General features: G+C 39.4%; 1 protein-coding gene across 4 annotated transcripts in view; it reads right to left on the bottom strand.

Moving 5' to 3' along the window:
* Cul1 (cullin 1) overlaps nt 1-26,059 on the bottom strand; it is a 125,873-nt gene that overhangs the window by 46,359 nt on the left and 53,455 nt on the right. For all 4 annotated transcript variants that reach the window (XM_029561923.1, XM_008829749.3, XM_029561924.1 and 1 more), the window contains exons 3-4: nt 2,999-3,173; nt 190-357 (exon numbers count right to left, since the gene is read on the bottom strand). In XM_029561923.1, coding sequence (XP_029417783.1) covers nt 190-357; nt 2,999-3,173 — 343 coding nt within the window. The remainder of the gene's footprint in view (nt 1-189; nt 358-2,998; nt 3,174-26,059) is intronic.

Below are 26,059 nucleotides of genomic sequence, written 5' to 3'. Positions count from 1 at the left end.
GCTCCAATTTCCCATCTTTCTACTTTCTTGCCACCAGATACTTAAGTGTCATTTATTTACAGAAAAAAATTAGCCTACTTATTCAGTAAACTGTTTAACATTGATTAAATCCACTTATTGAAAGATATGCATTACTACAAAACACCATTTGAAAGGTTCTTTTTTTAAAAAGAAAATAAAAAACCTTACTGAGTAGATTTCATAGATTCCTTTCCGACCCTCATCACACTCACGGCGAACCCAATGTCTATTGAGGTAGGCACAGATTCCATTCAGCACTTTGCTGGAGAATCGGTAATCTTCCCATTGCTGAGTGTAGAACTTCAGCACACTCTCATCCATCAAATCTTCTCCATCCTGAAAACAAGTTCACTACCGCTTTAAAATGACTACCACATAATAAAGATAAAAGTTAATGAAAAATCTATCACATCTAAAATACATTGATAAGACAGGTTCTTTAAATTACTGTATATGAGAACATGCCAATATAAATTTCACAAGAACATTAGTAAAAAGTTCTTCCATATCAAATTAAATTGGAGCTTTTTGTGGGACTGAATATGCATTATACACTCATGAACCATACCCTGAATTTTTAGAATGTGAAAGTAATTTTTCTTTTCTATTTTTGGTTTGAGACAGGGTCTCAGTAAGTTGCCCAGGCTGGTCTTAAACTCAGTATGCGGCCCAAGTAGGCTTGAAACTTGGATCCTTCTGCTTCAGTCTCCTAAGCAGCTGGGATTATCAGATGTGTGCCACCATGCCCAGTGGCAATCTCTTTTCTTGCTTTCTTTTTTCTTCTGCAAATGTATCTCATGCATAGCAGGCTGGTCTGGAATTCACATGTAGCTGACAATGACCTTGAACTTCTCATCTCCCTGCCATTACCACTTGAATGCTAAGATTATAGGTTTGCACCACCACATCCCTGTTTTTAACAGTTTCTTTTTATAAAAGAATTTACCTCCAAAGCACCTGTATGTTTGATATTTTCCCAATTTTAAAAAAAGATTAATCTGTCCCGTTAACAAGTTATAATGTGAGGCTAACATACTTCTAAAATACTTCATCCTGTCTTAAAAATTACAAAAACATTCGTCTAATTCATGACATTTATTTCATTTTTAACAAGAAACATGATATAATATTTCTTTTTCAACAAAACCTCATCAAGAAAATGGACATTTATCAAAATTATTACTTTAAATTCTACAACTTATATCACATATTTTTATTTGGACAAAATTAACTCAAAAAATTTCTTAGGTATTAATGGCATCTCCAAAATATGTTTTACCCTTTAATATACTACATGACCATTTATAGGTGTTGTACAGGATACACCAAAGGCCAGTGGTAGCCTAGTCTCTTCTGTAGCCTCAGTAGAAAGACAAAGGTTATCCCATTTGTATAATCCATCCAGTCATGTAAATAACTTGTCATGTCCAGACACAACCAAATATTAACTATGAAATGAACTTTAAAATGTAAAGCTAACCTGCTCCAAATTTAAGATATTTAAAAATAATTTTTTTTTTGTCTTTTTGAGACAGGGTCTCCCTATAGCCCTTGAAAATCTGGAACTCATTAAATAGACCAGGCTGGCCTTGAAATCACAGAGATCTACCTGCTTCTGCCTCCTGAGTGCTGGAATTAAAGGTGTGTGCCACTGTACCTGGTGATAACTAAAAAAAAATTTTTATCTATTATTTTTATTTTAAGTATATGAGTGTAGTGCCTGCATATGTGAGTGCACTTATGTTGTGCAGAGGGTGTTGGATGCCCTGGAACTGAAGTTACAGATGGTTGTTAGCTGCCATGTGAGTGCTGGGAACCTAAGCCAGGTTCTCTGCAAGAACAGCCAGTGTTCTTAACCACTGAGCCATCTCTCCAGTCTCATAAATTCAAAATGCAAATATACTGCTGATGGTCTGGCTGTAGAAAATAGAATACACTTTGTTTTGGTGCCAAGCAATAATTAGTTACAGGGTTTTATTTACAAAGTATTGTGACTATAAAGAACACGGAGGCTGTTAACAAGACAAGAGAATCACTGTTTAAGAACAGGAGCTGGTACTATATTAGTTACAACTTGCCTATAGGAATAACATATTTCCAATCAGCTTATAAAATAAAGAAAAAAAAAACATTCTTGCAGCAGCAGAAGGTTTTGTGTTATTATCTACATATCTTTAAAAAGTCAAACTTCATACATAGAAGAATCCCTGAGAACTTTCCAGGGTAGAGAGCAGAAGCATCTTCATTGACTGAAGGAAGACAGCACCAGATCAAGGAGCCACCTGCTCATCCAGTGGTGGGGTGTAAGGCACCCCACTGCCTTTGTTACAGAGCACAACTATTGAAAACCAAAGGCAGAAGGTGAAGGAGAAACGATTCATCACTGTCCAAGCAATGGTTTGAGCTGACACGTGTACTCAAGGGAGGTGGATAGTTGCACTACTCCACCTAGACCAGCACAATGTCATTAACAGTTCTGGAATATATTTCATGATCATATTCAAGAAGCAAGATCACACTTGAGCAATGTGATTAGAAGAAGCTTAATAACCTTGCCTTTTTTTTTTTTTTAATTGGAGGGAGTGCTGGGGGTGCTAAGCAAGTGCTCTACCATTAAGCTACATCCCTTAACCCTGAGTTACATATTTTGATGGAGAACATCACACTAGGTTCAGAATAAAATACAAGTAACTTGAATACATAATTACATGCTTTAAATGAAATGGTTCAACAATTTCTAAAAATTACATATATAAATTGGTTAACAATTTATATCAATAACTTGTAATTTTAGTTTTTGTTTTTTTTAAGTTTACAAAGGTTTTATCTTGGTAACAGGTAAAAGACCAACCCAATATGAAAACATATCCACACACGTTAATCTAAAGCAGTGAATGTGAAAATTTAGTATTTATGGTAAAATCATTTCACTTTTTAAAAACAGTTTCTATGTCTGGTATGGCAGTAATCATCTTACCTTAAGAAGATTTGTCAAGTAATTCTTCAAAAATTCCTTAAGTCGCTTGTACAATTCCAGGCCGACAAACTGAGCTCCTCCAGGTGTCTGCCCCTTTTTTGACTTGGAAGGAGGCACTCCAGCCCCCCGTGCTTGATTGGACTGGTGTACACTAGTACAGTAGTTATAAACATGACTTGGAGAAAGTTAAAGAAATTAACATGTACCATTGATGCCAAGAGTGATTAACATGAACATATCTCCTATCAATACACTCCCAGTATGTTGATCAAAATCTGTTAAAAACTAGAGTGGAAAAAGATGTCACTCACACTATCAATAAAGCTGAAAGCCAGCAAGCCCATTCACAAAGATGTCCATAAGTCTGGAAAGCATAGAGAACATTCTTGAGAGATTGTCAACAAAAACCCTGGACCTTACTAAAACTGTCTCACATTGACTGACATTGTGGAAACTGTCCTGAAAAGCAACATGTACAAAAGAAAGGATGCAAGCCAGATGCACTTGGGAGGCAGAGGCAGGTTCAAGGCCAACCTGGTCTATATATCAAATTCCAGGCCAGCTAGAGCTAGGGAGTCCCTGTCTCAAAAAGATCAACAACAACAACAAAAAAAAAACCCCAGCAACAGCAAAAAAGGTTGCAAATTTTAAAAAGCAGTTATAATATTTAGTTTAGAAAAAACAAAAATCCAAGAATAATCACAGCAAATCATGATGCTTAGTTATGAATATTATTTCCAGGAACACATATTATAAATGCTGAAATAACCAAACTTTTTTTTTTGGTCTTTTTGAGACAGGGTCTCCCTGTAGCCCTAGCTGGCCTGGATTTGCTATGGAGACCAGGCTGGCCTCAAACTCACAGAGATCTGCTTGCCTTTGCCTCTGGAGTGGTGGGATTAAAGGCGTGCACCACCACGCCCGGCTTGGAAAGTATTTTAAAAGCAAAGTTAAATTGAAATATGAGTGTATTGTCTGCATGTATGTGAGTGCACCCATGTCGTGCAACGCTGTGGAGGTCAGAACAGGCTTCAGATTCCCCTGGAACTGGAGTTAAGGATGGTTTGTAGCTACCATGTGGGTGCTGGGAATCGAACCTGGGTCCTCTGCAAGAGCAGTCAGTGCTCTTAACTGCTGAGCCATCTCTCCAGGCCCCCAAATTTTATTTTTAAATCATTTATAAATGGATTTACATAGAACTACATTCTGAGAATGAAGCAAAGGGCACACAAGAGAACAATGAAGTCACAGATGTCCAAAACTGCCAACAGCAGCAAGTCCACACACCATCGAGAAAAAGAAGTACCCAAACAGCAGAAGCGGCTGCCTCTACAGATGAGAGTGATGGGCTCGGGGGTAGGGGTGAGAGAGGAGAGAAGTGCCTCTGGATGTCCTTTATGGACTTATCTGCATGCATTAAAAAGACTGAGAGGGAGAGCAATGAAAACACAGCAGCAAAATATACTATTCTGCTGAATTTAAGAATTTACTATATAAGGATACTTCAAATTGGTGTATAAAAGATTACCTAACAACAAAGATGTTTCAAAATATATTGCAAATGGATTAACAATAAATATACATGAAATAAAACCATAAAACCAGGAAAACAGACAGGAATATTACTTACTTGCTTTCAGGTTGGAAATGTCCTTTCCAAAGAAATCACACATATTTAATTTGAAAATCTGAACATATTAAAGTAAAAATATCTTCAAAGAGTAAAAGTATCTTCAACAAATTAAGGTAATTTGGCTGGGTTCAATCCCCAGCACCATAAAAACTAAGGTAATTTAAAACAATATGAAAAAATGGCTTTAGAAACATGGCTGAAGTATACCAGACAACATAAAAGAGGTACATTGATGGTCAAAAAGCTAATAAAATATCCAATTCCAGTAGTTATCAAATAACTACATCTTAACAAATCACTATGTTTCAATGGTAGCAAGAGTCACAGCTTACAATAAGTATCTTTGGCTCATGACTCAGTGGTGGTGGCACACCTGCAATCCCAGCACCTAGGTGGAGGCAGGAGGTCCAGAAGTTCAAGGTCATCCTTGGAACCCAGCTAGTTGGATCTAGCTGGGGTTATATAAGACCCTGTCTCAAAGAAAAGAGAAAAAGGGGCTGGGGAGATGGCTCAGAGGAAAGAGCACTGACTGCTCTTGCAGAGGACCTGAGTTTTGTTCTTAGCACTCACATGGTAGCTGGCAACCATTCACAACTCTGGTTCCAGGGGATCCAATGCCCTCTTCTGACCTCTGCAGGCCTTTCAGATGTTTGCAGTATTTGTCCCCAATACCACCATGGCAGACTGCAAACTCCCACAGGATATTCCCAGAAGGGAAACTGGGGAGTTATATGTAAGAAGGAAGACACCATCTGGCTTTATCACAGACTACAGCCAGTAACTGCAGAGGCTGCATTTTCCCCTTCTCCTCCCTACTTCCCTCCCTCCCTCCAGGTCAGCCACCTATCCACCCAGACTTTCCTTCCTACATCTCTCCCTTTTCTTTTTTGAGACAGGGTATCATTGTGTAGCCCTAGCCTGTCTGGAACTCATAGACACCTGCTGCTTCTGCCTCAGGAGTGCTGGGATTAAAGGTGTGCACCACCATGTCATGCTAGAAGCTGCATTCTTTTCAAAAGTACACAGTATGCTTCCCAGGACAGGTCATTGAACAAGTGTCAATATGTGAAAGAACCAAAATCACCAAACATTTGTTGTCTGACCAAAATGGAATCACATTTGGAATTAGTAATCATGAATTACTCAGGAAAACTTCAAATACATACAGCATAACACACTTCTGTATAACCCAAAAGCCAAAGAAGAAATAAGTAACAGTATTTTAAACCAAGTGATGATTGATGAAAACATAGCAAAATTTGTGAAATGAAGTTAAAAATCCATGAAGAAATTTATGTCTTCAAATGTTTATATTAGAAAACAAAGTAGGAAGCTTTAGTAACAGAAAAGCAATACTTCCCAAATTGATCTACATATTCAATGCAATCTTTGTCAGAAGTGATGGCATGAGTCTAAGAGTCACATGGAATTTCAGGGAACCCAAAAAAGTCCAAAACTCTTTCACATACCGCCCCCCTCCAAGCAAACAAAAACTTGGAGGACTTATATGCCACAATTTCAAAACTTACTACAAAACTGTAGCAATTAAGGACAATGAAGCACTAGTTAGGTTAAATCAATGGATTCAAACTGAGAACACAGGGACAGGGTAGATGGTTCAGTAGTTAAAAGTACTTGCTGCACAAGAGCACCAGAGTTCGGATCTCTAGAACCCATATAAATGCCAGGTGAGCACAGAGGCTCCTCTGCAATTCCAGTTTCAAAGGTGGAGACAGGGGACCCCAGAGCAGCCTGGGTACCAAGCAAGACCAGCCATTTCCATGAGCTCTGGGTTTGATCTAGACCCTGTTTCAAAAAGAATAAGATGGAGAGGGATAAAGATGCTCAACACCAATCTCAAGCTTCCATGCACACGCAAATGGCATGCACACTGGACATTGTGCCCAAACACATGAAAACACGCATACACACATGGACATACACTGTATACCCATACGCACGAAAACATGAAAAAATTGAGAACCCAGAAATAAGGCCATGAGTCTATGAACAACTGTGTTCTACAAGGGTACCAAGATTTCCAGGGGAGACAAAGTTTCTTCAATGAATGATGCTTGGACAAATGAATAATCACACAACCATACTAATTAAGTTGGACCTTCACAGGACTCTCAATAACCTTAGCATTTGGGAGGTAGACGGAAGAGGATGAGCTGCACACCAGCTTGGACTACACAGCAAAACAAGTATTAGAAAACAATATAAGGAGCTGAGGAGCTAGCTCAAATGGTAAAGTGTTTGCTCAACTGGTAAAGTGTTTGCCATGTAAACATGAGGACCTGAGTTCAATCTCCCAATACCCACATAAAAACACACATTTATAATCTTGTTCCTGAGGAGGCAGTATCATCCCTGGGACATGCTAGCCAGCTACTCTAGTCAAACCATCAAACATGCCACAGGTTCAGTGAAAGACTATCTCAAAAAAGAAGATGGAAGCAATTAAGGAAGATACCTGACATTAACTACTACCCTCCAAATACATATGGATGTGCACAGACACATACACAGATATATATATATGTAATAAATGATATGTAATAAAATAAATATATGTAATAAATTGGATTGAGGTCATTTTTTTCAAATTTTTCACACCTTTTTTTAAAGGTGTGCACCACCATGTCATGCTAGAAGCTGCATTCTTTTCAAGTGTTCTACAAGGGTAACAAGATTTTTGACAGACAAAGCCCCAAAACAACTCCCAGAGGCTTAAATATAATAGCTAAGGATAGAAAACTTTTTAGAAGAGTAAATCTTTGTGACCACACTCAGAATTTGCAAGATTCTTCAATTATTCAAAAAAAATGTAAGTAACCTAAGAAAAAACAAACCACACCTGATCAAACTTTAAAATTTGTAAGTGTTAAGTAACCATCAAGAAAGGGAAGACATGGCTCTGCAGTTAAAAGCGTTTGCTGCTCTTGCAGAGGATACAAGGTCGGTTCTCAGCACCCATACGGCAGCTAACGACTGCTTGTAACTCTAGTTTCAGGGGCACCTGATGCCTCCTCTGGCCTCTGTGGTACATTTACTCAGGCAGGCTCAAACACATACATATAAATAATAAATATTTTTTAAAAAGTGAAGACAACTCAGATATGATACAAAATATCTGTAAGTAATTTATCTGACAAAAGATTTATAAGTAGACATATATAGAACTCTTAAAACACATAAAGGACAAATAATTCAATTAAACATGAGCATTTTCCCCAAAAGATATATTAATGGCCACTATAAAACTCTAGGGAATGCAAATCAAACCACAATGAGCCACCATCTCATATTCACTAGGATAGCTTTAAAAACAATACCACAGATAGAATGCCTTAAACAACATTAATTTATTCTCTCATAGTTCTGAAGGTTAGAAGTGCAAAAATCAGACATGGGTGCCATCAAGATTGGTTTTCAGATTACACATGCCATCTTCTCTGTTTCTCTTCAGATGACCTTTGCACTCAGCATGTGAATTTTTCTGGTACCCCACCTCTTTTTTAAAAGGATAACAAATTACCGGATTAAAGTCTGACTTTTATACTCTCATTTAACCTTAATGGAGTCAGATTTAATAAAGTCTGACTTTTATACTCTCATTTAACCTTAACTTGGTCCTCACTGCTCCACCTTGAAGATCCCATTTCTAAAGAGGAGCACACAGGGAGACACAATTCAGTTATAGCTATACATTACATTGTTACAGTTATAAAAACAAGCTTCAGAATAGACTAATTTGGTCCTGCCTTGGGCCTGGGCCTTTTTGCCCTGCCAGAGAGCTCCTGACTAGCTTGGTAAATTAGATACCACCCACTTGGTCAACATCATCCTACTTTGGGACTAGCCCTGTCCACTCTGCTCCAAAGTTCCCATCTACCCTGCTTCGAAAGTCAGAACCCACCCACTCGGTCCTCACTGCCCCACCTTGGGACTGCACTCCCTCAGGATGCTGGAGAGCTCTCAACTAGCCTGCTGGAACTATCCCATCCCTCCAATAAAACATCAAAAGTGAGAACCTGAAGCTCAGACCAACTATACCTGATCAGAAAGCAACCAAGCTACATCAACAAGATAAACGAAATCAAACTTCAACAAATGCAGGCTAGAATTTCAGCAGATATACAACCAAAGAAAATTATGCTCAGGTGATAATGCAAAATAACTAATAATATGAAAAACCAAGATAATATGTTCGCACTAATTTCATGAGACTCACAGAAATGTTCTATAAAGAACTACCTAGAGGAACCTCAGGACACAGAACTTAAAATATCAATCATATACATGATCAAAGAATTCAAGGATCTTAAATAACACAAAAACAACTCAAAGAACTCAAAGAGGACAGGAATAAACTCCTGACTGAAGCTCAAGAAAATACAAATATACAGCTGAATGAAATGACAGAGACAATTCAGAATTTGAAAACTGAATTCATGAAAGAAATAGATATATTGAAGAAAACTCAGGCTGAAATGAAGGAATTGAAAGACTCAATAAGCCAATTTGAAATGACAGGGAAAACCTTACTATCAGAATCAATCAAATGGAAAACAGAGTATCAAGACTGGACAATTAAGTTAAAGAATTGTACCACTCAAGCAAAGAATACGGACAGGAAAAAAAAAAATATATATATATTATACATTTAATTTCATACAGAACACCCCAAACAATCTTATTTATCTATTGGAATTTCAGATCCAATCCCACATCTGAAGTGGCACCCTCCCATAGTCCCCCTCCTCCCACTGGAGCCCATATACTCTGTCATCCCTCTTACTGTCCACTGTGTTGTCAGTACCCCCAGCTGTTCCCCAGTGCTTGTTCATCTGGTGAGTCTAGTAAGCCTATCTAGAATTCTTTGTTTTAGGAAGATCAGCTCTTCTTATCTACCAGCAAGCAGTTGTCAATATTCCTTTAGCTAAGATTGGAGTCTGCTGTTCATTTTCCAAGTTCTATGCTGGGTTATTGTCTGGGAGTCTCTTGGGCCAACAACTCAATGGAAGGTATCTCCTGTCTGGCATCGTTTCTTGTTATGTAGCCTTTAGCTATACACATGGACTCTTAAAGAATTATACTGATCACTTTAATCTTTGGTTATACTTTCCTTTTGGGTGTTTAAGGCCATGCAGTTGGCCCAGATAAACCAATTTATTTTTACTCTTAAGGTCGTTTGAGGATCTGTTCCTCAGGGGTCACATGGGCTTGGGAGGAGCCTCTGGCTCCTTTCTTTTACCAGTTCCATCTATGTGAAGATAAGTCAAAGGTCCTACTCGACTGTGGCTGTCTTTACTTGGAAGCATAGAGGAAATGTTTCCTGTGTTGACCCTCCTCTTTGTAGAATGGACACTGGTTCAAGTCCATCTGGTGGGGTCTACTCAGCCTCCTTGATCAAGAGGACAGGTGACTCACCATAATTACAGGATATATTGAGAGATACTCATAGCCCTCTGAAACTAGTCGACCTAGAAGGGCAAAGAGCAAAAACTGTCCTTTATGTCCCTCTGACCAAATTATTATAGGCCTCAAAGTATGTTTGTTAAACATCCAAGAAGGTGAGTTCCACCAAACCAATTGTTCTCAGATAAACTTTGCCTAGACATACATCTCTTCTAGTTGTATGTATAATTTGTCAGTAGGTTGTTGGACTAATACGGTTCCCTATATTTTTTGTTTTTTGGGGGGTTTTTTTGGTCTTTTTTAGACAGGGTCTCCCTGTAGCCCCAGCTGTCCTGGAACTCACTATGTAGACCAGGCTGGCCTTGAACTCACAGAGATCCGCCTGCCTCTGCCTCCCAAGTGCTGGGATTAAAGGCATGTGCCACCATGCCCAGCTCCCTTTATTTTTTTATTTTTTTTAAAACTAGCTAGGCATTATTTCTCTCTTGCATTGTCTAACCGTTCCACCACGATTTCTCCATTTAAAGTGGCCCCATTTTTCCCATTTCTCCCTTAATAATACCCTTCTCCTATGGTCCCACCTCTCTTGAGCTCCTTCTTTCCCTTTATGCCCAAGAGTCCTTGTATAACCCTTCTCCCCCGCCCTTAAAATAACCCCATTTTTAACCATAGCTCCCTTATTAACACCTGTTTCCTACTGTCTTCTCTTCTAGAGTCTTTCTTTTCCTTTACCTCCCTGATTCCTTTTCATTATCCTGGTTCCTGTAGTTATGTCTGGATACATACTCACTTAGATGGATCTGATGCTAGGATCACATGAGGGAAAACATGTCGTTTGTTTTTCTGTTACTTCACTTAATATAACAGTTTCTAGTTCCATCCATTTACCTGCAAATTTCATGATTTCATCATTCTTTACTGCTGAGTAAAACTCCATCATATAAATGTATCACATTTTCATTATCCACTCATCAGCTGAGGGACACTTAGGTTGCTTCCATCTCTTAGCTATTGTGAAAAAAGCAGCAACAAACATGGATGTACAAGTGTCTCTGCAATAGGATGAGTTCTTTGGGTATATGCCAAGGAGTGGTATAACTGGGTCAAATATAAAAATACAAATATAAAAATATTTTTAAAACACAGGAATGGAATATGGAGGAAACGTGGGACACCATGAAAAGACCAACTCTACACATCATAGGCATAGAGGGAGAAGAATCTCAGGTAAATGGCACTGACCAGATCTTCAACAAGATTGTAGAAGAAAACATCCCTAAATTAAGGAAAGACACACCAATACATACAGATACAAGAAGCGCACAGAACACCAAATAGGACCAGAACAGGAACTCCTCACAGCATATCAAACCACTAAATGTACAGAATAAAGAGGATACTGAAAGCTGCAAGAAAAAAACAAGTTACATATAAAGGAAAACCCATTAGAATTACAGCTGGCTTTTCAATGCAAACTATAAAAGCCTGAAGAGTCAGGACCAAAGTATTCCAAGTTCTAAATGATGATAGATGCCAACCCAGAATCCTTTACCCAGCAAAACTATTGTGGTAAGGAAAAAATCTTCCAAGATACAAATAGGCTTAAAGAATTCATGTCTACCAAATGAGCCCTACAGAGAATACTCAAAAGCCATACAAAGAACTGAATAAAGGAATGACTATACCCAAGAGGCTACCAAAGGAAAAAAATGAGGGTATAATTACAGAAACACAAAATAGGACTAAGAATATAAACAGAAAATAACAGTAACCAATATACATCTTTTAATAACAACTTTAAATATCAATAGTCTCAACTCCCCAGGCAAAAAACACAGGCTAGTTGAATGAATTAAGAAACAAAATCCATCTGTTTGTTGTCTACAAGAAACCCCTCTTACCTTCAAGAATAGGGACCACCTTGATAGGTAAAAAGTTGGCGGAAAATGAGCTAATGGATGATGAGGCACCGAAGCACAGATAAAATTCCATCAAAATAGGGTTTATTAGCAAAGGAACACATGGGACAGATTCCCTTCCAGGCAGGGAAAATGTCTGCCTGGGTCTTGAGCTGGGGTCTTTCAAAAGGGAGGCTTCTGCTTTCTGCAGAAAGCGGTAAGGTGTATTTTTTTTTTTTTTAAAGTTGGGTGGTGGGGGAGTGAGAGAGCAGGACTGTTAAAACCTGTCCTCTTTGGAGATCAAAGGGGAAGCCTGCTGTGCTGGCCAAACAGTGGAGAAAAGTCTACTTCTCTTGACTTCAAAGACCAAGGTGCTTATCAGCTAGGTTCCCCTTTCTCAGGAGCATGAGAAGTCCTTGGGATCCTGTTGGTGAGGGGGCAGGGCTATCTGAACCTTAACACACCTTAGGGTGAAAGTATAGGAAAAAAAACTGCAAGCAAATGGCACTAAAAAACAAGCAGGTGTGATTCTAATCTGACAAAAGACTTCAAAATAAAATTAATCAGAAAAGATGAAGAAGGTCACTCCATTCTGATCAAGAAAACAAATTGACCAAGACATTACAATCATGAACATATATGCAACAAACTCTGGTGCACCCAATTTCATAAAAATAGTACTACAAGACTTCAAGACCCCAATTCAGTAATAGTAGGTGACGTTACTACCCCACTTACTCCAATAAACAAGTCATCTGAACAAAGAGAAACATCTAAATTAAATGATATCACACATCAATTGGACTTAATAAACATCTATAGAATACTGCACCCAAGCACCAAAGAATAAACATTCTCAGCAGCCCATGGAAGATTCTCAAATAGACCACATACTAGGGCACAAAACAAACCTCAACAAATACAAAGGAACCTGAAATAATTCTATCTGACCACAATACAATAAAGCTTAAAATCAATAGCAAAGGAAGCTCTAGTAACTATATGAATTCATGGAGATTAAAACACGCCTGAATGATGAATGGGTCAAAGAAGAAATCAAGAAAGAAATCAAAGTGTTCCTGGAAATAAATGAAAATGAAACCTCTGGGACACATTAAAAGTAGTCTTAAAGAGAGGAGTTTATGGCTCTAAGTGCCTACATTAAAATAAAATAAAAAATAAAAAAAACCAGAAAGAGCACAAATAAATGACACATGGCAGGATAGGACATAGATCCAGGAGAAAACCCTATCCTTCATATCTCAAGACAAAAGAAATTTCTTACTACATGGTACAACTCAAGAATCTGGAAAACTGAGAACAATACAAACCCAAACATGGCAGAGAAGAAATAATATCAGAGCAGAAATCAATGAAATAGAAACAAAAAAATATAAAGAATCTAAGAGCTGGTTCTTTGAGAAGATAAACAAGATATCACAGATGATAGGCAAAGTGCCAAAGGAGAATAACAATCAATGGTCCATCCCAGCCCTGAAGCCTAATAACCAAGGTGACCAGCATGACAAACGACTTCTATTGGTGCAGTAGTGACATTGTTATGGGGGGGGGGGGCATTCAACAGCTATTTAATTGAACTTGAAGCCTTCTCAATGGAAGAGAATTCATGGGTGGCACTGTAAACTCAGTCAAACACACATGGCAGGAGAGGACATAGATCCAGAAGAAACCCCTATCTTTCATATCTTGAGACAAAATAAATTTACTATATGCTAAATATCGATCTTTATATTTACAGACAAGCATGCCATATGACACTCATCAACGAAGCTTCTTTTTGCTACAGATGGAGCTACTGCAGGGCTGCACATCTGGTCAGGCACAGAGAACAAACGTCTGGGAGATGCCCAAGACTAGGTGACATATCTGCAGTTGAATCTCTACAACTAAGGCTCATGGAACATAGCAGAATAAGGGGTAGAGAGAGGTGCAACTCTCAACTCTCACCACTGAGGCTTCCATGTACAGCAGAGTGTGATGCACACAGAAGGCCACGAATGGCCAGCTTTCCACCCCCCACCCCCCACCCCCCCACAGCTCAGGGAGCATTGCGGTAGAAGAAGGGGTGGAAAGACTAAGAGCCAGGGCTGGTTCATGAACACAGGGAGGGGGAGGCTTGTTCATGTGAACCTGTGGCAGTGGTGGCATTGAGCACAGGATCCATGTCAGCTCAATTAAACAAGGGAGGTGAGAAATGGGTGGCAGGTAGGGACTAGACAGAGACTAGTGGCTTGAGACTGCCACTGGATGGGGATGGCTAAACTCCAGTGGACCCATTTGCACTGAGGGACATTTGGGTAGAGACACCTGAATGAAAAGGACTTGGCATGTATGGCAGAGTGCATGGGGTTTGGTGGGGGGGGGGATGGAGGCGGCATGGGTCAGGGAGAGGGTCTGGATTTGAGTGAGAAATGTATGAAATTCAAAAAGCTCAATTTAAAAAATTAAATTAAAAATTTTTTAAAATGAGTAAATCCAAATCAACAAAATCAGAGATGAAAGGTGAAACATTGTAACAGACATCAAAGAGAGCCAGAGCATTAAAAGTAATGCTTTGAGCTGGGCCTGGTGGTGCATGCTTTTAATTCCAGCTTTTGGGAGACAGAGGTAGGCATTTGGCATCTGGGTCTCTATGAGATCAAGGTCAGCCTGGTCTACGTAGTGAGTTCCAGGCCAGATGGGGCTTCAGGCAGACCATTATTTCAAAAAAACCCCACAACTTTAAAACCTATACTTTATTGAATTAGAAAATCTAAAAGAAATAGATCAATGTTTAAATTCAATGGAACTACCAAAGTTAAACCAAGAAGAGATTAACAACTTAAACAGATCCACAACAAGGAAATTCAGACAGTAATACAAAACTTCCCCACTAAAAAGGTTCAGGTTCAGATGGATTCACAGAATTTTACCAGAACGTCAAAGAAGACCTATACCCAATCCTGCTTAATTTATTAAAAAAGACAGAAACAGGAGAACTTCCAAACTTCTTCTAAGAAGACAGTATTAATCTAATATCCAAACTAGGTAAAAACACAACCAAAAAAGAAAAAAAAAAACTATAGGCCCATATCCCTAACAAACAGATGCAAAATTCTCAACAAAAAGCCACTGGAATAGGATAAATCAATGGATTCAAACTGAAAACACAGGGGCAGGGGAGATGGGTCAGCAGTTCAAAGTGCTTGCTATACAAGCAAGAAAACCAGAATTCAGATTACCAGAACCCATATAATAAAATGCCAGGTGGGCATGGTAGCTCCTCTGTAATTCTAGTCTCAAAGGTGGACAGAGTGGATCCCCAGAGCAGGCTGGGTAGCAAGATTAGCCACTTCCATGAGCTCTGGGTTTGACTGAGACCCTGCCTCAAAAAGGGTAAGATGGAGAGGGATAAAGATGATGTTCAACATCAACCTCAGGAGGCAGGTGGGTCTCTGTGAGATTGAGGCCAGCCTGGACCAGTGCGTTCCAGGCCAGCTGGGACTGCAGGGAGGCCCTGTGTCAAAATAATTAAAAATTTTTTGAAAGACAAGAATTTAAAGAGGCTGCATTTCTGAATTGCTGGGTGGAAGGTTTTCTATAGAATAAGTCCAAAGGGCCCCCATGGGGAAACCTCAGGGCCTACAGGGTCCTCCAGCTGCTGCTCTGCATAAGCCAGATCATGGCTACTGCCCTTGCTAGAGCCACAACTGCCACCTGCTGCCTCAGCAAGGTAGGTGCCAGTAAGTCATGTATTTTTAAGTAAAAACTACATAAATATGGCTAATGTTCAGTAGAAAAGTGGTCACAACTAAAATCATTTTTAAAGCAGAAAAATTAATGTACAATGTGATAAAAAGTTAAACAAAGGAAACAAAATCTCTAGCATCCAAAATAAACCTAAAAGGCAGTAAAATAGAAGCTTTATCCATCAGATGAAGAGTTAGCTGTATAATACTAAGTCAGCCGTAGACCGTAGACCCTAACAAATTCCCAGACTGACTTATAAAATGCTGGGTTCCTTTCCAAAGATTCCTGCAGAGTTTCTTGGCAAGAAAGGAAACAAGAACCTGAGCAGTAACATGAGTCTTTCTTGCAGGTCTGTTTCCAACTAGTGTCCAGTGGGAAATGCTACAAGATGGCAGGTTGTGCTATAGAGCCAAGTTGGGTTCAGAAGGACCCTAAAAAGTGTGTTGTCCAAGAAATGACTCATTTGCTATGTATGCATTTTTCAAGTTTGGCAGTAATTAGTTTCTCTAAGGATCATGTCAGAGCCTCTAACAACGGGTATTTATGGGGCACCTGCTCTATGCCAGACCTTGTGGAGGATAATCACAAGAAAAAGTGCCTCCCTCAAGCTCATTACTGATTGCACACTTCCAACACATGAAGGGAGCAGAGGGGATGCAGTGTCTGCTCTGCATCCATCAGTGCCACAGGCCTGGAGATGCCTCAAATGGCTGTTACCCACAGCACCACACCTTAGTCTTCAAGTATAAACCTGTCAATTAGCTCTTGACTTCTAATTACTACAAACTCAAACCACTTTCATTTTTTAATAGATAATCCAAATACAGCAACAAAACTAAACAGAACTGTTTTTCACTGAGACTTCCCCAACTGCAACTTAAAAAGTGGAAACTTGAACAACTACTTCTATTAAGATCACTTAGGCTGCACTGAAGGGGTTGGAGAGATGGCCCAGCAGTTAAGAGCACTGACTGCTCTTACAGAGGACCCAGGTTGGACTCCCAGCACCCACATGGTGACTAACAATCATTCGTAACTCCAATTCCAGGGAATCCAACACCCTCTTCTGACCTCCTAGAGCACTGCATGACACAGGTGCACTTAAACACATGCAGGCAATATATTCATACACATAAAATAAAAAATAATAGTAAAAAAAACTGCATTGAATGTTGTATTAAGAACACTTCCTTGAACATTTCCTCCATGCTTTCAAGTGAAGCCAGCCATGGTCGAGCAGGACCTTTGACTTATCTTCACATAAATGGAACTGGTAAAAGAAAGGAGCCAGGGGCTCCTCCCAAGCTCATGTGACCCCCTACGGAACAGATCCTACAATGACCTGAAGAGGAAAAATAAATTGATTTGGGCCAACTATATGGTCTTAAACACCCAAAAGGCAAGTATAACCAAAGATTAAAGTGATCAGTATATTTCTCTAAGAGTTCAAGGGATTACACTTCCCAGACATTAGGCTCAAGTCCATATAAAATGTTATTTAGACAATTATTTCTCATTGACGATTTTGTTTCTAAACAGAAAGTGCTGCTCAGATGTAAGATTTCAAATCTTGGTCTGTAATACTGCAGTGCCCACCTGTAGCTGAGGGAGATACCCACTACTGTTCTAAAATGATGGCTAAATTTGTTTTCTCCCCCTATCTAGAAGCCTTTGAGAGGGAACTGACGCTGATTCTATCCACTCCAACAGCTATCAAAATACCTGAAAGCAAATCCTGAATCCATCATTCTCGAGTCCAGCCTTGGAAGACGAAAGAAAAATGAGGAAGAACCTAATAGAGTGATGTGTTTCCATCACTCTAGAGTCCAGCCTTGGAAGACGAAAGAAAAATGAGGAAGAACCTAATAGAGGGATGCCTTTGGAAGCCCTTGTCAATTACTCTTGCCTTTACTTCTCCTTCACATCTCCTATTCATGATTCAAGGACTTTCTTTTCCCCCTAGAGATAAGAATTATGCAACTTGGGTGTTTTTTAGATAGACCCACTGAAGGGGTACTCCAATTGCCTCACCCTACATCCCTGTTCAGCATGAAGAAGCCAGAGTGATCTGCATCCCTATTCCCTATCGATAATTTGGTTAACCTCTTCAGAGGATGGTGTGATAAGAATAGGAGGCAGGAGGTAGGAATTGGCTAGGCAATTAGGGTAAAAAGACCCCAAAGAAAAGTAGCCAGTTTCTTGGCTAGAAGTCAAAATGTCCTTGGGCCTCTTTAGCAACATACTGTTCCAAAGGCCAAAAATGTCAAAAGTATTTGGGAGCTCTTATCTAATCCCTAAAAGATTTTAGTGTTACCTCTTCAGAGGGGGAGAACGTCAGAGTAGCAAAAAACCCTGAGAGAGAGAGAGAGAGAGAGAGAGAGAGAGAGAGAGAGAGATCAGAAAAAAATGATGGGGAGAGATGGAAGGTGTTGGAGGGGAGGGAGTGGGCGTGGATTTGATCAAAACATCTTATATGCATATATGAAATTCTCAATAAAGTTAAAAAAAAAAAAGAACACTTCCTTGCTGGATGTAGTGGCCACTGGTTTAATTCCAGCATTAGGGACACAGAAGGCAGGCAGATCTCTGTGAGATCAAGGACAGCCTGGTCTACATATTGAGTTCCAGGCCAGCTGGGGCTATAAGGAGACCGGGTCTCAAATACAAAAAAAACATTTCTTGTTGGGCTGAAGATACAGCTCAGCGGTAAAGAGCTTGCCTATATCCACAAGATCCTGTTTTCAATTCCCAGAACCACAAATACAACAAAACCAGTTTCTATCATCACATATCAGCAAGTGGGCTGCCTATACAAAACACCAACAACAACAGGCCATAAAACTCAGGTCTCTGCAGTCTGTGATTACATACATTTCTAAAAATATCCCATCTGTTGGGGCTAGAGATGATGGCTCAGCAGTTAAGAGCTCTGGCTGCTCTTGTAGAGGACCTGGGTTTGGTTCCCAGCACCCACACGGCAACTAATAACCATTTGTAGCTCCAGTTCCAGGGCATCTGATACACTCTTCTGACCTCTGCAGGTACTACATGACATGGGTACACTTACATAATAAGACCCTGCCTCGAAGCAAAAAACTAATAATAAAAACACCCCACAAAAACCCAAACAACAAAAACCCACCTCTACCCCCAATAACCTAGGCACAGTCACTTTAAAGCCCAGAACTGGGTTCACAGCTCACACACCATGTTGGGTTTTGCTCTTAGCAATATATGATGTGGGCATTATTCTGCGACAATGAAGAAGCTTCACTGCATCTTTTTTGTTGTTACTGTTTTGGTGGTGCTAGGGACTGAAATTTTGGGCAGCTGAGCACAGGCTCTACCACTGAACTGCACATCCCTATCCATTTATTACCCCCACCCCTTAAAGAATTTATTATGAGCATGAGCTTTTTGCCTGCATGTATCTAAGCACACCACTGTACATGCCTGGTGACCATGGAGATAGAAGAGGGCATTGGAGCCTCAGGAAGTGGAATTAAGGACAATTGTTAACCACCTTGTGAGTGCTGGAAACTGAACCTGGGTCCTCTGAAAGAGCATCTAGTGCCCTTAACTGCTGAGCCATCTCTCCAGCTCCCATTTATTGTCCTTTTAATGGCTGTTTAGAATAAATAAGACTGGTTGTTTTCTGTTGTTTCCTATTATCAAAATATGCTGAAGAGCCTTAAACATACAATTTGAATACAAGTATTTCTTTAACATAGAGTTAAAAGATAAATTCGGGGCTAAAGAGATGGCACAGCAGTTAAGAGCACTAAGACTCTTGTGGAGGACCCAGGTTTGTTTCCCATCATCCACACTGAGATTAACAACTACCCTTAACCCTAGTTCCAGGGATTCAATGACTTCTTCTGGCCTCCACAGGCACCAAAAATGCACATGTGCACTTACATGCAGGCAAAACACTCATACACATAAAAATTAAAAAAATAAATCACTGAGCCAAAGTATATATTTTTATGCCTTTAGAAATTTTAAAATTTCTTTCCAGAAAGTTCATAGCAACACTCCCACCTGCACTGTGGGAGCTTAGCCTCCCTCTCTTCCTAATACTGGCTGTAAACATTACTTTAAAACCATTTTCCTCTTGATTTTATTTTCTTTAAAAAAAAAAAATCTCATTTTAATTCATTTTCTCAGCAGTCATGAGGCTGAGCATTTCCCCATACACTTATACAATCTATATACCATTTTATGTGGAGTAGTTATGTCTTTTAGGCCTTATTTTTATTTATTTTTTACAGTACTGGGATTGGACCCAAGATCTCATACATGCTAGGCAAGTACCCTATCACTGAGCTATATATCCCCAGATCTTTTTGTGTTTACTTCACAGACAGGGTCTCACTAAATTGCCCATGTTGACCTTGAACCTACCTCTGTAGCCCAGGCAGGACTTGAACTTGTGATCACTCTGCCTCAGCTTCCTAAACAGCTGAGATTATAGAAATGTGGTGTGGACATGGCTGAGTCTTATTTTAAAAGTATGGGTAAATATATACTGCCCAAAATAGGAGTTGACATTTGAAAAGTATAGAAACCTTTCATGTTTAGATTCATCTAGCTGTAAACCATGCTACATACTAGGTGAGCAAAGTCAGATTGATATAGGACTCCTAAATAAAAAGTATAAGATGAAACATCTAAATATATTTGATGGGTTAGACTGTTATTCCAGAAAAGATATGGATCATCAACAATCTATCCTGAAAACCATCCGCTACTCCTTCTGCTTGATCTGCCATTCTATAAGGTTTTACTTTCTACAAAGGTAGACAAAAATGTGCAGCAGGCAGCTGGAAATAAGAAGGCTGTCCCCTGCCTCTTTCCCCAAAAATGCCTACAGAAGAGAATCCATGCAGATCTGTGAAGACTAGCAAGAGCAGCTGTGATGTGACATACAATCACCAAGTGCTGAGCAGCAGTAGGGACCAGTGTGCCCTGGCACAGCATGTGTGGCAGGCAGCAAGAGATGAGCAGACCTACTTGGATGGACAAGTGTTCCCACCCCTAGTGGTAACAAATTCTATCACGTCACAAGGCAGGATTAAATGTGCTTATGCTATGACTTGCTGCATTAAACAGTCAAGGCTAGGAAGTATGAGCAAGGAATTGGTAGGAAAGAGGACTTTAGAAAAACAGGCTAAGAAAACTGCTTTCAGCTCACACTACTACTGGGAGAAAAAAAAGGTCAAAGTTCAGGAGAACTTAATTCAGTAGGAAAAAGGAAAGACATTAGCAATATACACTCCCTCAGGTGAATGAGTTCAGCTGGCCCCTCACTGCTGTACTGAAGAACTGAGTTTTTACTCTTGAGGAGAAACTCCCAGAAGGGTATGTTTCTGATCACAGGTTCACTTTTAAAAAAATTTTCTTGGTGATACTTAAGCACTTATGAAGTTTCCCCCCAGAATACTATATGAAGGCTAGGAAGGTGGAATAGAGAAATCCTGAGTAAAAGCTTTAATTTCTTTACCTATTTGTGTGTGTGTGTGTGTGGGGGGGTGCAGTCATAATCTCTGGTTTCTTTCTTTTCCTAATGTTAGGGATCAAACCCCAGGGCCTTGTGCATGACAAAGAAGCACTTTACCCCAGCCCCATTTGCAGTTCTGAGCTGATGCACTGGAAGAACCAGTTGAACTTTCAAGATGATTTTTGTGATTCCTTTATTTTAATCATCTTCGTGTATGCAATAATACTGAGCAAACAAAGAAATGTTGCTAATGGTTTAAAGAAGGCGACCAACCCAACCTATGTGAAATCTTTCTCTCTGTGTGTGAACAGCCTTTATTCAAACTGAATTTCTTGGTTGTTGCACCTGATTTTACGACTCAAAAACAACGTTTTTGCCAGCTATACTTTTCTTTCTGAAATGGTAAGTGAACATAGTCCCTGTTCACACTGTGCAGCAGGTGTTAGAACACATCAGTGGCTTTTTCTGTGAACATGTGATCTGTGGACAAGCACCTATATAGTTCTAGTATTTGCTAATGTTCTGTAGGAAAATAAACTGAGTGGTGTTTAAAATTTTAACTAAAAAAATTAAGAAAGCAGACACTGACATGTAAGTTCAAAGTGATTCTAAGGGAAGTTAAAACTATGGATCTGCGGTATAGTGACTACAAAAAAAGAACTCAAGTCTGGAAGGTGATAGGCAGGTAGGTCTGGGGTCCCTAAAATGAAGAGAAACCTGTGGGAGATGAGCTTATGTTTAGCTGAGCTACAGTGGGTCCCACTAGCTGAAAAAACAAATGAACATAATTGACCCTATCTATAAACTGAATACAAAATTTCACTACTTATTTCAAGTTCAAGGAAAGCAAGGAAACCTGTTTCTCACTCACCTACCTAGAAAACACTTCATATTTTACTGCCACAAAAAAACTAAAGGGTGTTCCTACTCCCCAATCACTTCCTTCTCTGCCATTTTGAGTTGGAAAATCGAGAAAAATGTTTGATCACCCACTTTCCTATTATAGAAATCACAAGTACAGGGGGCCCTAGAAGTTGTTTTAAATTCAGAAGTGGGTTGTTTCTCCAGAAAAACTTATACCTGCTAGTCCAGGATAGATAAGCACATTACTAGAGCATGTAGACACCAGTCTCCTACATCAATCTAAGAATTTTACCACCATCAACTCTGAGATAAGCTTCACACAAGAGATAGATAATTCCTACCAAAATTCTTGAAACACAGAATTCAAATTGTAGTTATTTCATAATTAGTATGTAGTTAAAGAACAAATGGCTAAACAACAGAAGCAGGACATTTTGGAATTACTCTACTCCAACTTTCATAAGCACACAGAGCAGGTATCTTCTTAGACAAGACTGTATGGAAAGAAAAATACTCGAGTGGTAATTCTAAAAGATGAAAGATTTAGGGGGCTGGAGAGATGGCTCAGCAGTTAAGAGCGCTGGTTGGTCTTGCAGAAGACCCGGGTTTGAATCCCAGCACCCACATGGCCGCTAACAACTGTCCGTAACTCCAGTTCCAGGGGATCTGACAGCCTCTTCTGACCTCCGTGGGCATTACATGACACAGGTGCACTTACCTACATTCAGGCAACACACGCATACACATAAAGTTTAAAAAAAGAGAAAGATTCAGATATTACAATAATTCAGTCACTTCTGCAAGCAGAGAAAGTCTTTACTTTCTCACAGCCCAACAAGAGAAAATACTCTGCCAAAAAAATAGACCAATCTGACAATGAAAAATTAAATATTAAGAAACTTTGGGTCAGTGAGCTGCCTCAGCAGATAAAGATGCTTGCTATGCAAGCCTGTCAACCTGAATTTGGTCTGTGAAACCCACAAAGGTATAGAGAGCCAACTCCACAAAATTGTCCTTTGACCTCAACATGCACACTGAGAAATGCTCCCCTCCCCCCTCACCCCATAGCATGCAAACACACAAATGAATCAATTCTTTTTTAATACCAGGGCCAGGTATGGTGGTATTTACCTATAATCCCAGCACTCAGCATTTTAAAGCCAAGAAAATTTCAAGTTTGATGCTAGTCTGGGCTTATAACAGTGAGCTCATCTTAAAAAGTAAAAATAATTTCTATGGTCATAGTTTAGTCAACTAGTTGAAGAACAAAATATAAATCTAGTCAACGTTTATCTGAGAATATTTGGTTCTTTACCTAAGCCTTATCTACATAGCACATGATAATTAAAAGTACCAGACTGGTGGAACTAGCCTTATTGGATGTTTTACAGCCATACTTTAAGGCCTATACTCATGTGGTCACAGGGGCTTAAAAAATAGTTTTTGCTCCTTGCCCTCCAAGGTCGACCAAGTTCCAGGGGACTATGGAACATCTCTTGAAATGTCCTGTAAATGTGGTGAGTCAACTGTCCTCTTGTTCAGGGAGGACATGGAGACCCCACGAGATGGACTTGAACCAGTGTCCAGTCTACGAAGAGGAGGGTCAACTCAGAGAAAACATCTCATTCATGTTTCCAAGTGAAGCCAGACGTGGTCAAGCAGGACCTCTGACTTATCATCACATAGATGGAACTGGTAAAAGAAAGGAACCAGGAGCTCCTCTCAAGCCCATGTGACCCCTGAGGAACAGATCCTCAAATGACCTTAAGTGTGCAAATAAATTGATTTATTTGGGCCAACTGTATGTTCTTAAACAGCCAAAAGGAAAATATAACCAAAGAGTAAAGTTGTCAGTATACTTCTTTAAGAGTTCAAGGGATTATACTTCCAAGACATTAGGCTTAAGTCTATATAAAAAGTTATTTAGACAATTATTTCTCATTTATGATTTTGTTCCTAACCAGAAAGTGCTGCCCAGATGTAAGACTTCAAATCTTGGTCTCCAATACTGTAGTGCCCACCTGTGCTAAAGGAGACAACTAGCTATTGTTCTAAAATGATGGGTAAATTTGTTTTCTCCTCCTATGCAGAAGCCGTTGAGAGGGAACTGACACTGATTCTAACCACTCCAACAGCTATCAAAATACCTGAAAGCAAGTCCTGAATCCATCACTCTAGAGTCCAGCCTTGGAAGACAAAAGAAAAGAGGAAGAACCCAATAGAGGGATGCTTTTGGAAGCCCTTGTCAAGAAACTCCAATGGACTCTCATATGAACATTTGAAAATTGCCCTGTTCTGACTTTTTTCTAGTTCCCTGTCTAGAACTTGTAATGGTAATTACTCTTGCCTTTACTTCTCCTTCATATCTCCTATTCACAATTCAAGGACTTTCTTTTCCCCTTAGAATGTGGGAGTCTTTTAGATAGGCCCACTGAAGTATTCAGATTTTAATTTGGTGTCTTTTAGATAGGCCCACTGAAGGGGTACTCCAATTGCCTTACCCTGCGTCCCTATTCAGCATGGAAGAAGCTCGAGTGGTGTGTGTCCCTATTAGGTAATTTGGGTAACTCTTTCAGAGGATGGTGTGATAAGAATAGGAGGTAGGAATTGGCTAGGCAGTTAGCGTAAAAAGACCCCAAAGAAAAGTAGCCAGTTTCTTGGCTAAAAGTCAAAATGTCCTTGGGCCTCTTAGCAACATACTCTGTTCCAAAGGCCAAAAATGTCAAAAGTATTTGGGAGCTTGGATCTAATCCTTAAAAGATTTTAGGGTTACCTCTTCAGAGGGGGGAATGTTAAGAGTACCCAAAAGCCCCATAAAAATAAGTAAATGAAAAGAAGAAAAAAAGAAAAAGAAAAAAGTGATGGGGCGATATGGGAGGTGTTGGAAGGGAAGGAGTGGACATGGATTTGATCAAAACACCTTATCTATATGCATGTATGAAATTCTCAAAGTTTCTATAAAAGTTGAACCCCCCCCCCCAAAAAAAAAGAAATTCTCTGGTAAACTCAATCTGAAATGAGAATGGAAATAAAAAAATTCAGTAATCCAATTGGAAAACTTAAAAAAGAAAAAAAAAAAAAGAAAGAAAAAAGTAGAAATAAAAGAAAAACACCCAAACAGATTAGCAATAAAATTTCCTCAGTTTCCAAACTAACGTTCCATTTTGTGTATACCAGAAACAAAGTCAAGTGTCATACCTTACCTCTAAAAATCATAGCTTTTAGTTCTATTACAAGCAAGCAAGAAGTCATACCTAGTATACCCTCTTACTTGACAAAAATGTCATCTTCCATGTTGGATGACTCAGCAATTTCACTCACAGAGAAACAGAGAACATATAGTCACTCAACAACTACCACATCATGTTCAGAAAAGTATTCCTAACAACCAACAACTAGAAATAACCAAAGACACTTCTGATGAATGCATAAACAAAATGTAAAATGTCCATACAACTCTGTCATGAAGAGAATCACATTCTGATCAGTTACAAGGATGAAGCTTACAAACATTATACCAAGTGAAAGAAGCCAAACATGAAGGCCATGTATTGAATAACCATTTATATGAAATGCCCAGAATAGACAAATTCATAGAAACTAGTCAGTAGTTGCCAGAACTAAAGGAAGGGAGGCATGGGGAAGGATTCACTGCTCTTGAGAACAAGGGATCTTTTGGAGGTAATGAAAACATCCTAAAATTAGATACTGATGGCTACAAAACTACAGTGAAAATTACTGCACTATATATTTTGTTGTTGTTGTTTTGCCTTTTGTGTTTGTGTTTTTTTGTCTTTTTGAGACAGGGTCTAGAATCATGTTTACCAAGCTGGTCTTGATCTCACAAATATCCACCTGCCTCTGCCCCCCAAGTGCTGGAATCAAAGGCTTACACCCCCATATCTGGGTGTACTATATACTCTTAGAATGAGGGAATTTTGAAGAGGATTAACTCAGAGGGAATGTGGGCAGCACTATCTCATGGGCTGAAG

This window comes from Nannospalax galili, unplaced genomic scaffold (assembly GCF_000622305.1).
Source record: "Nannospalax galili isolate Female #2095 unplaced genomic scaffold, S.galili_v1.0 scaffold234, whole genome shotgun sequence".
In the NCBI taxonomy this organism is placed as follows: domain Eukaryota; kingdom Metazoa; phylum Chordata; class Mammalia; order Rodentia; family Spalacidae; genus Nannospalax; species Nannospalax galili.
The sequence above is the reverse complement of the archived record's forward strand: the minus strand, read 5'-3'. Positions and strand labels throughout refer to the sequence as shown.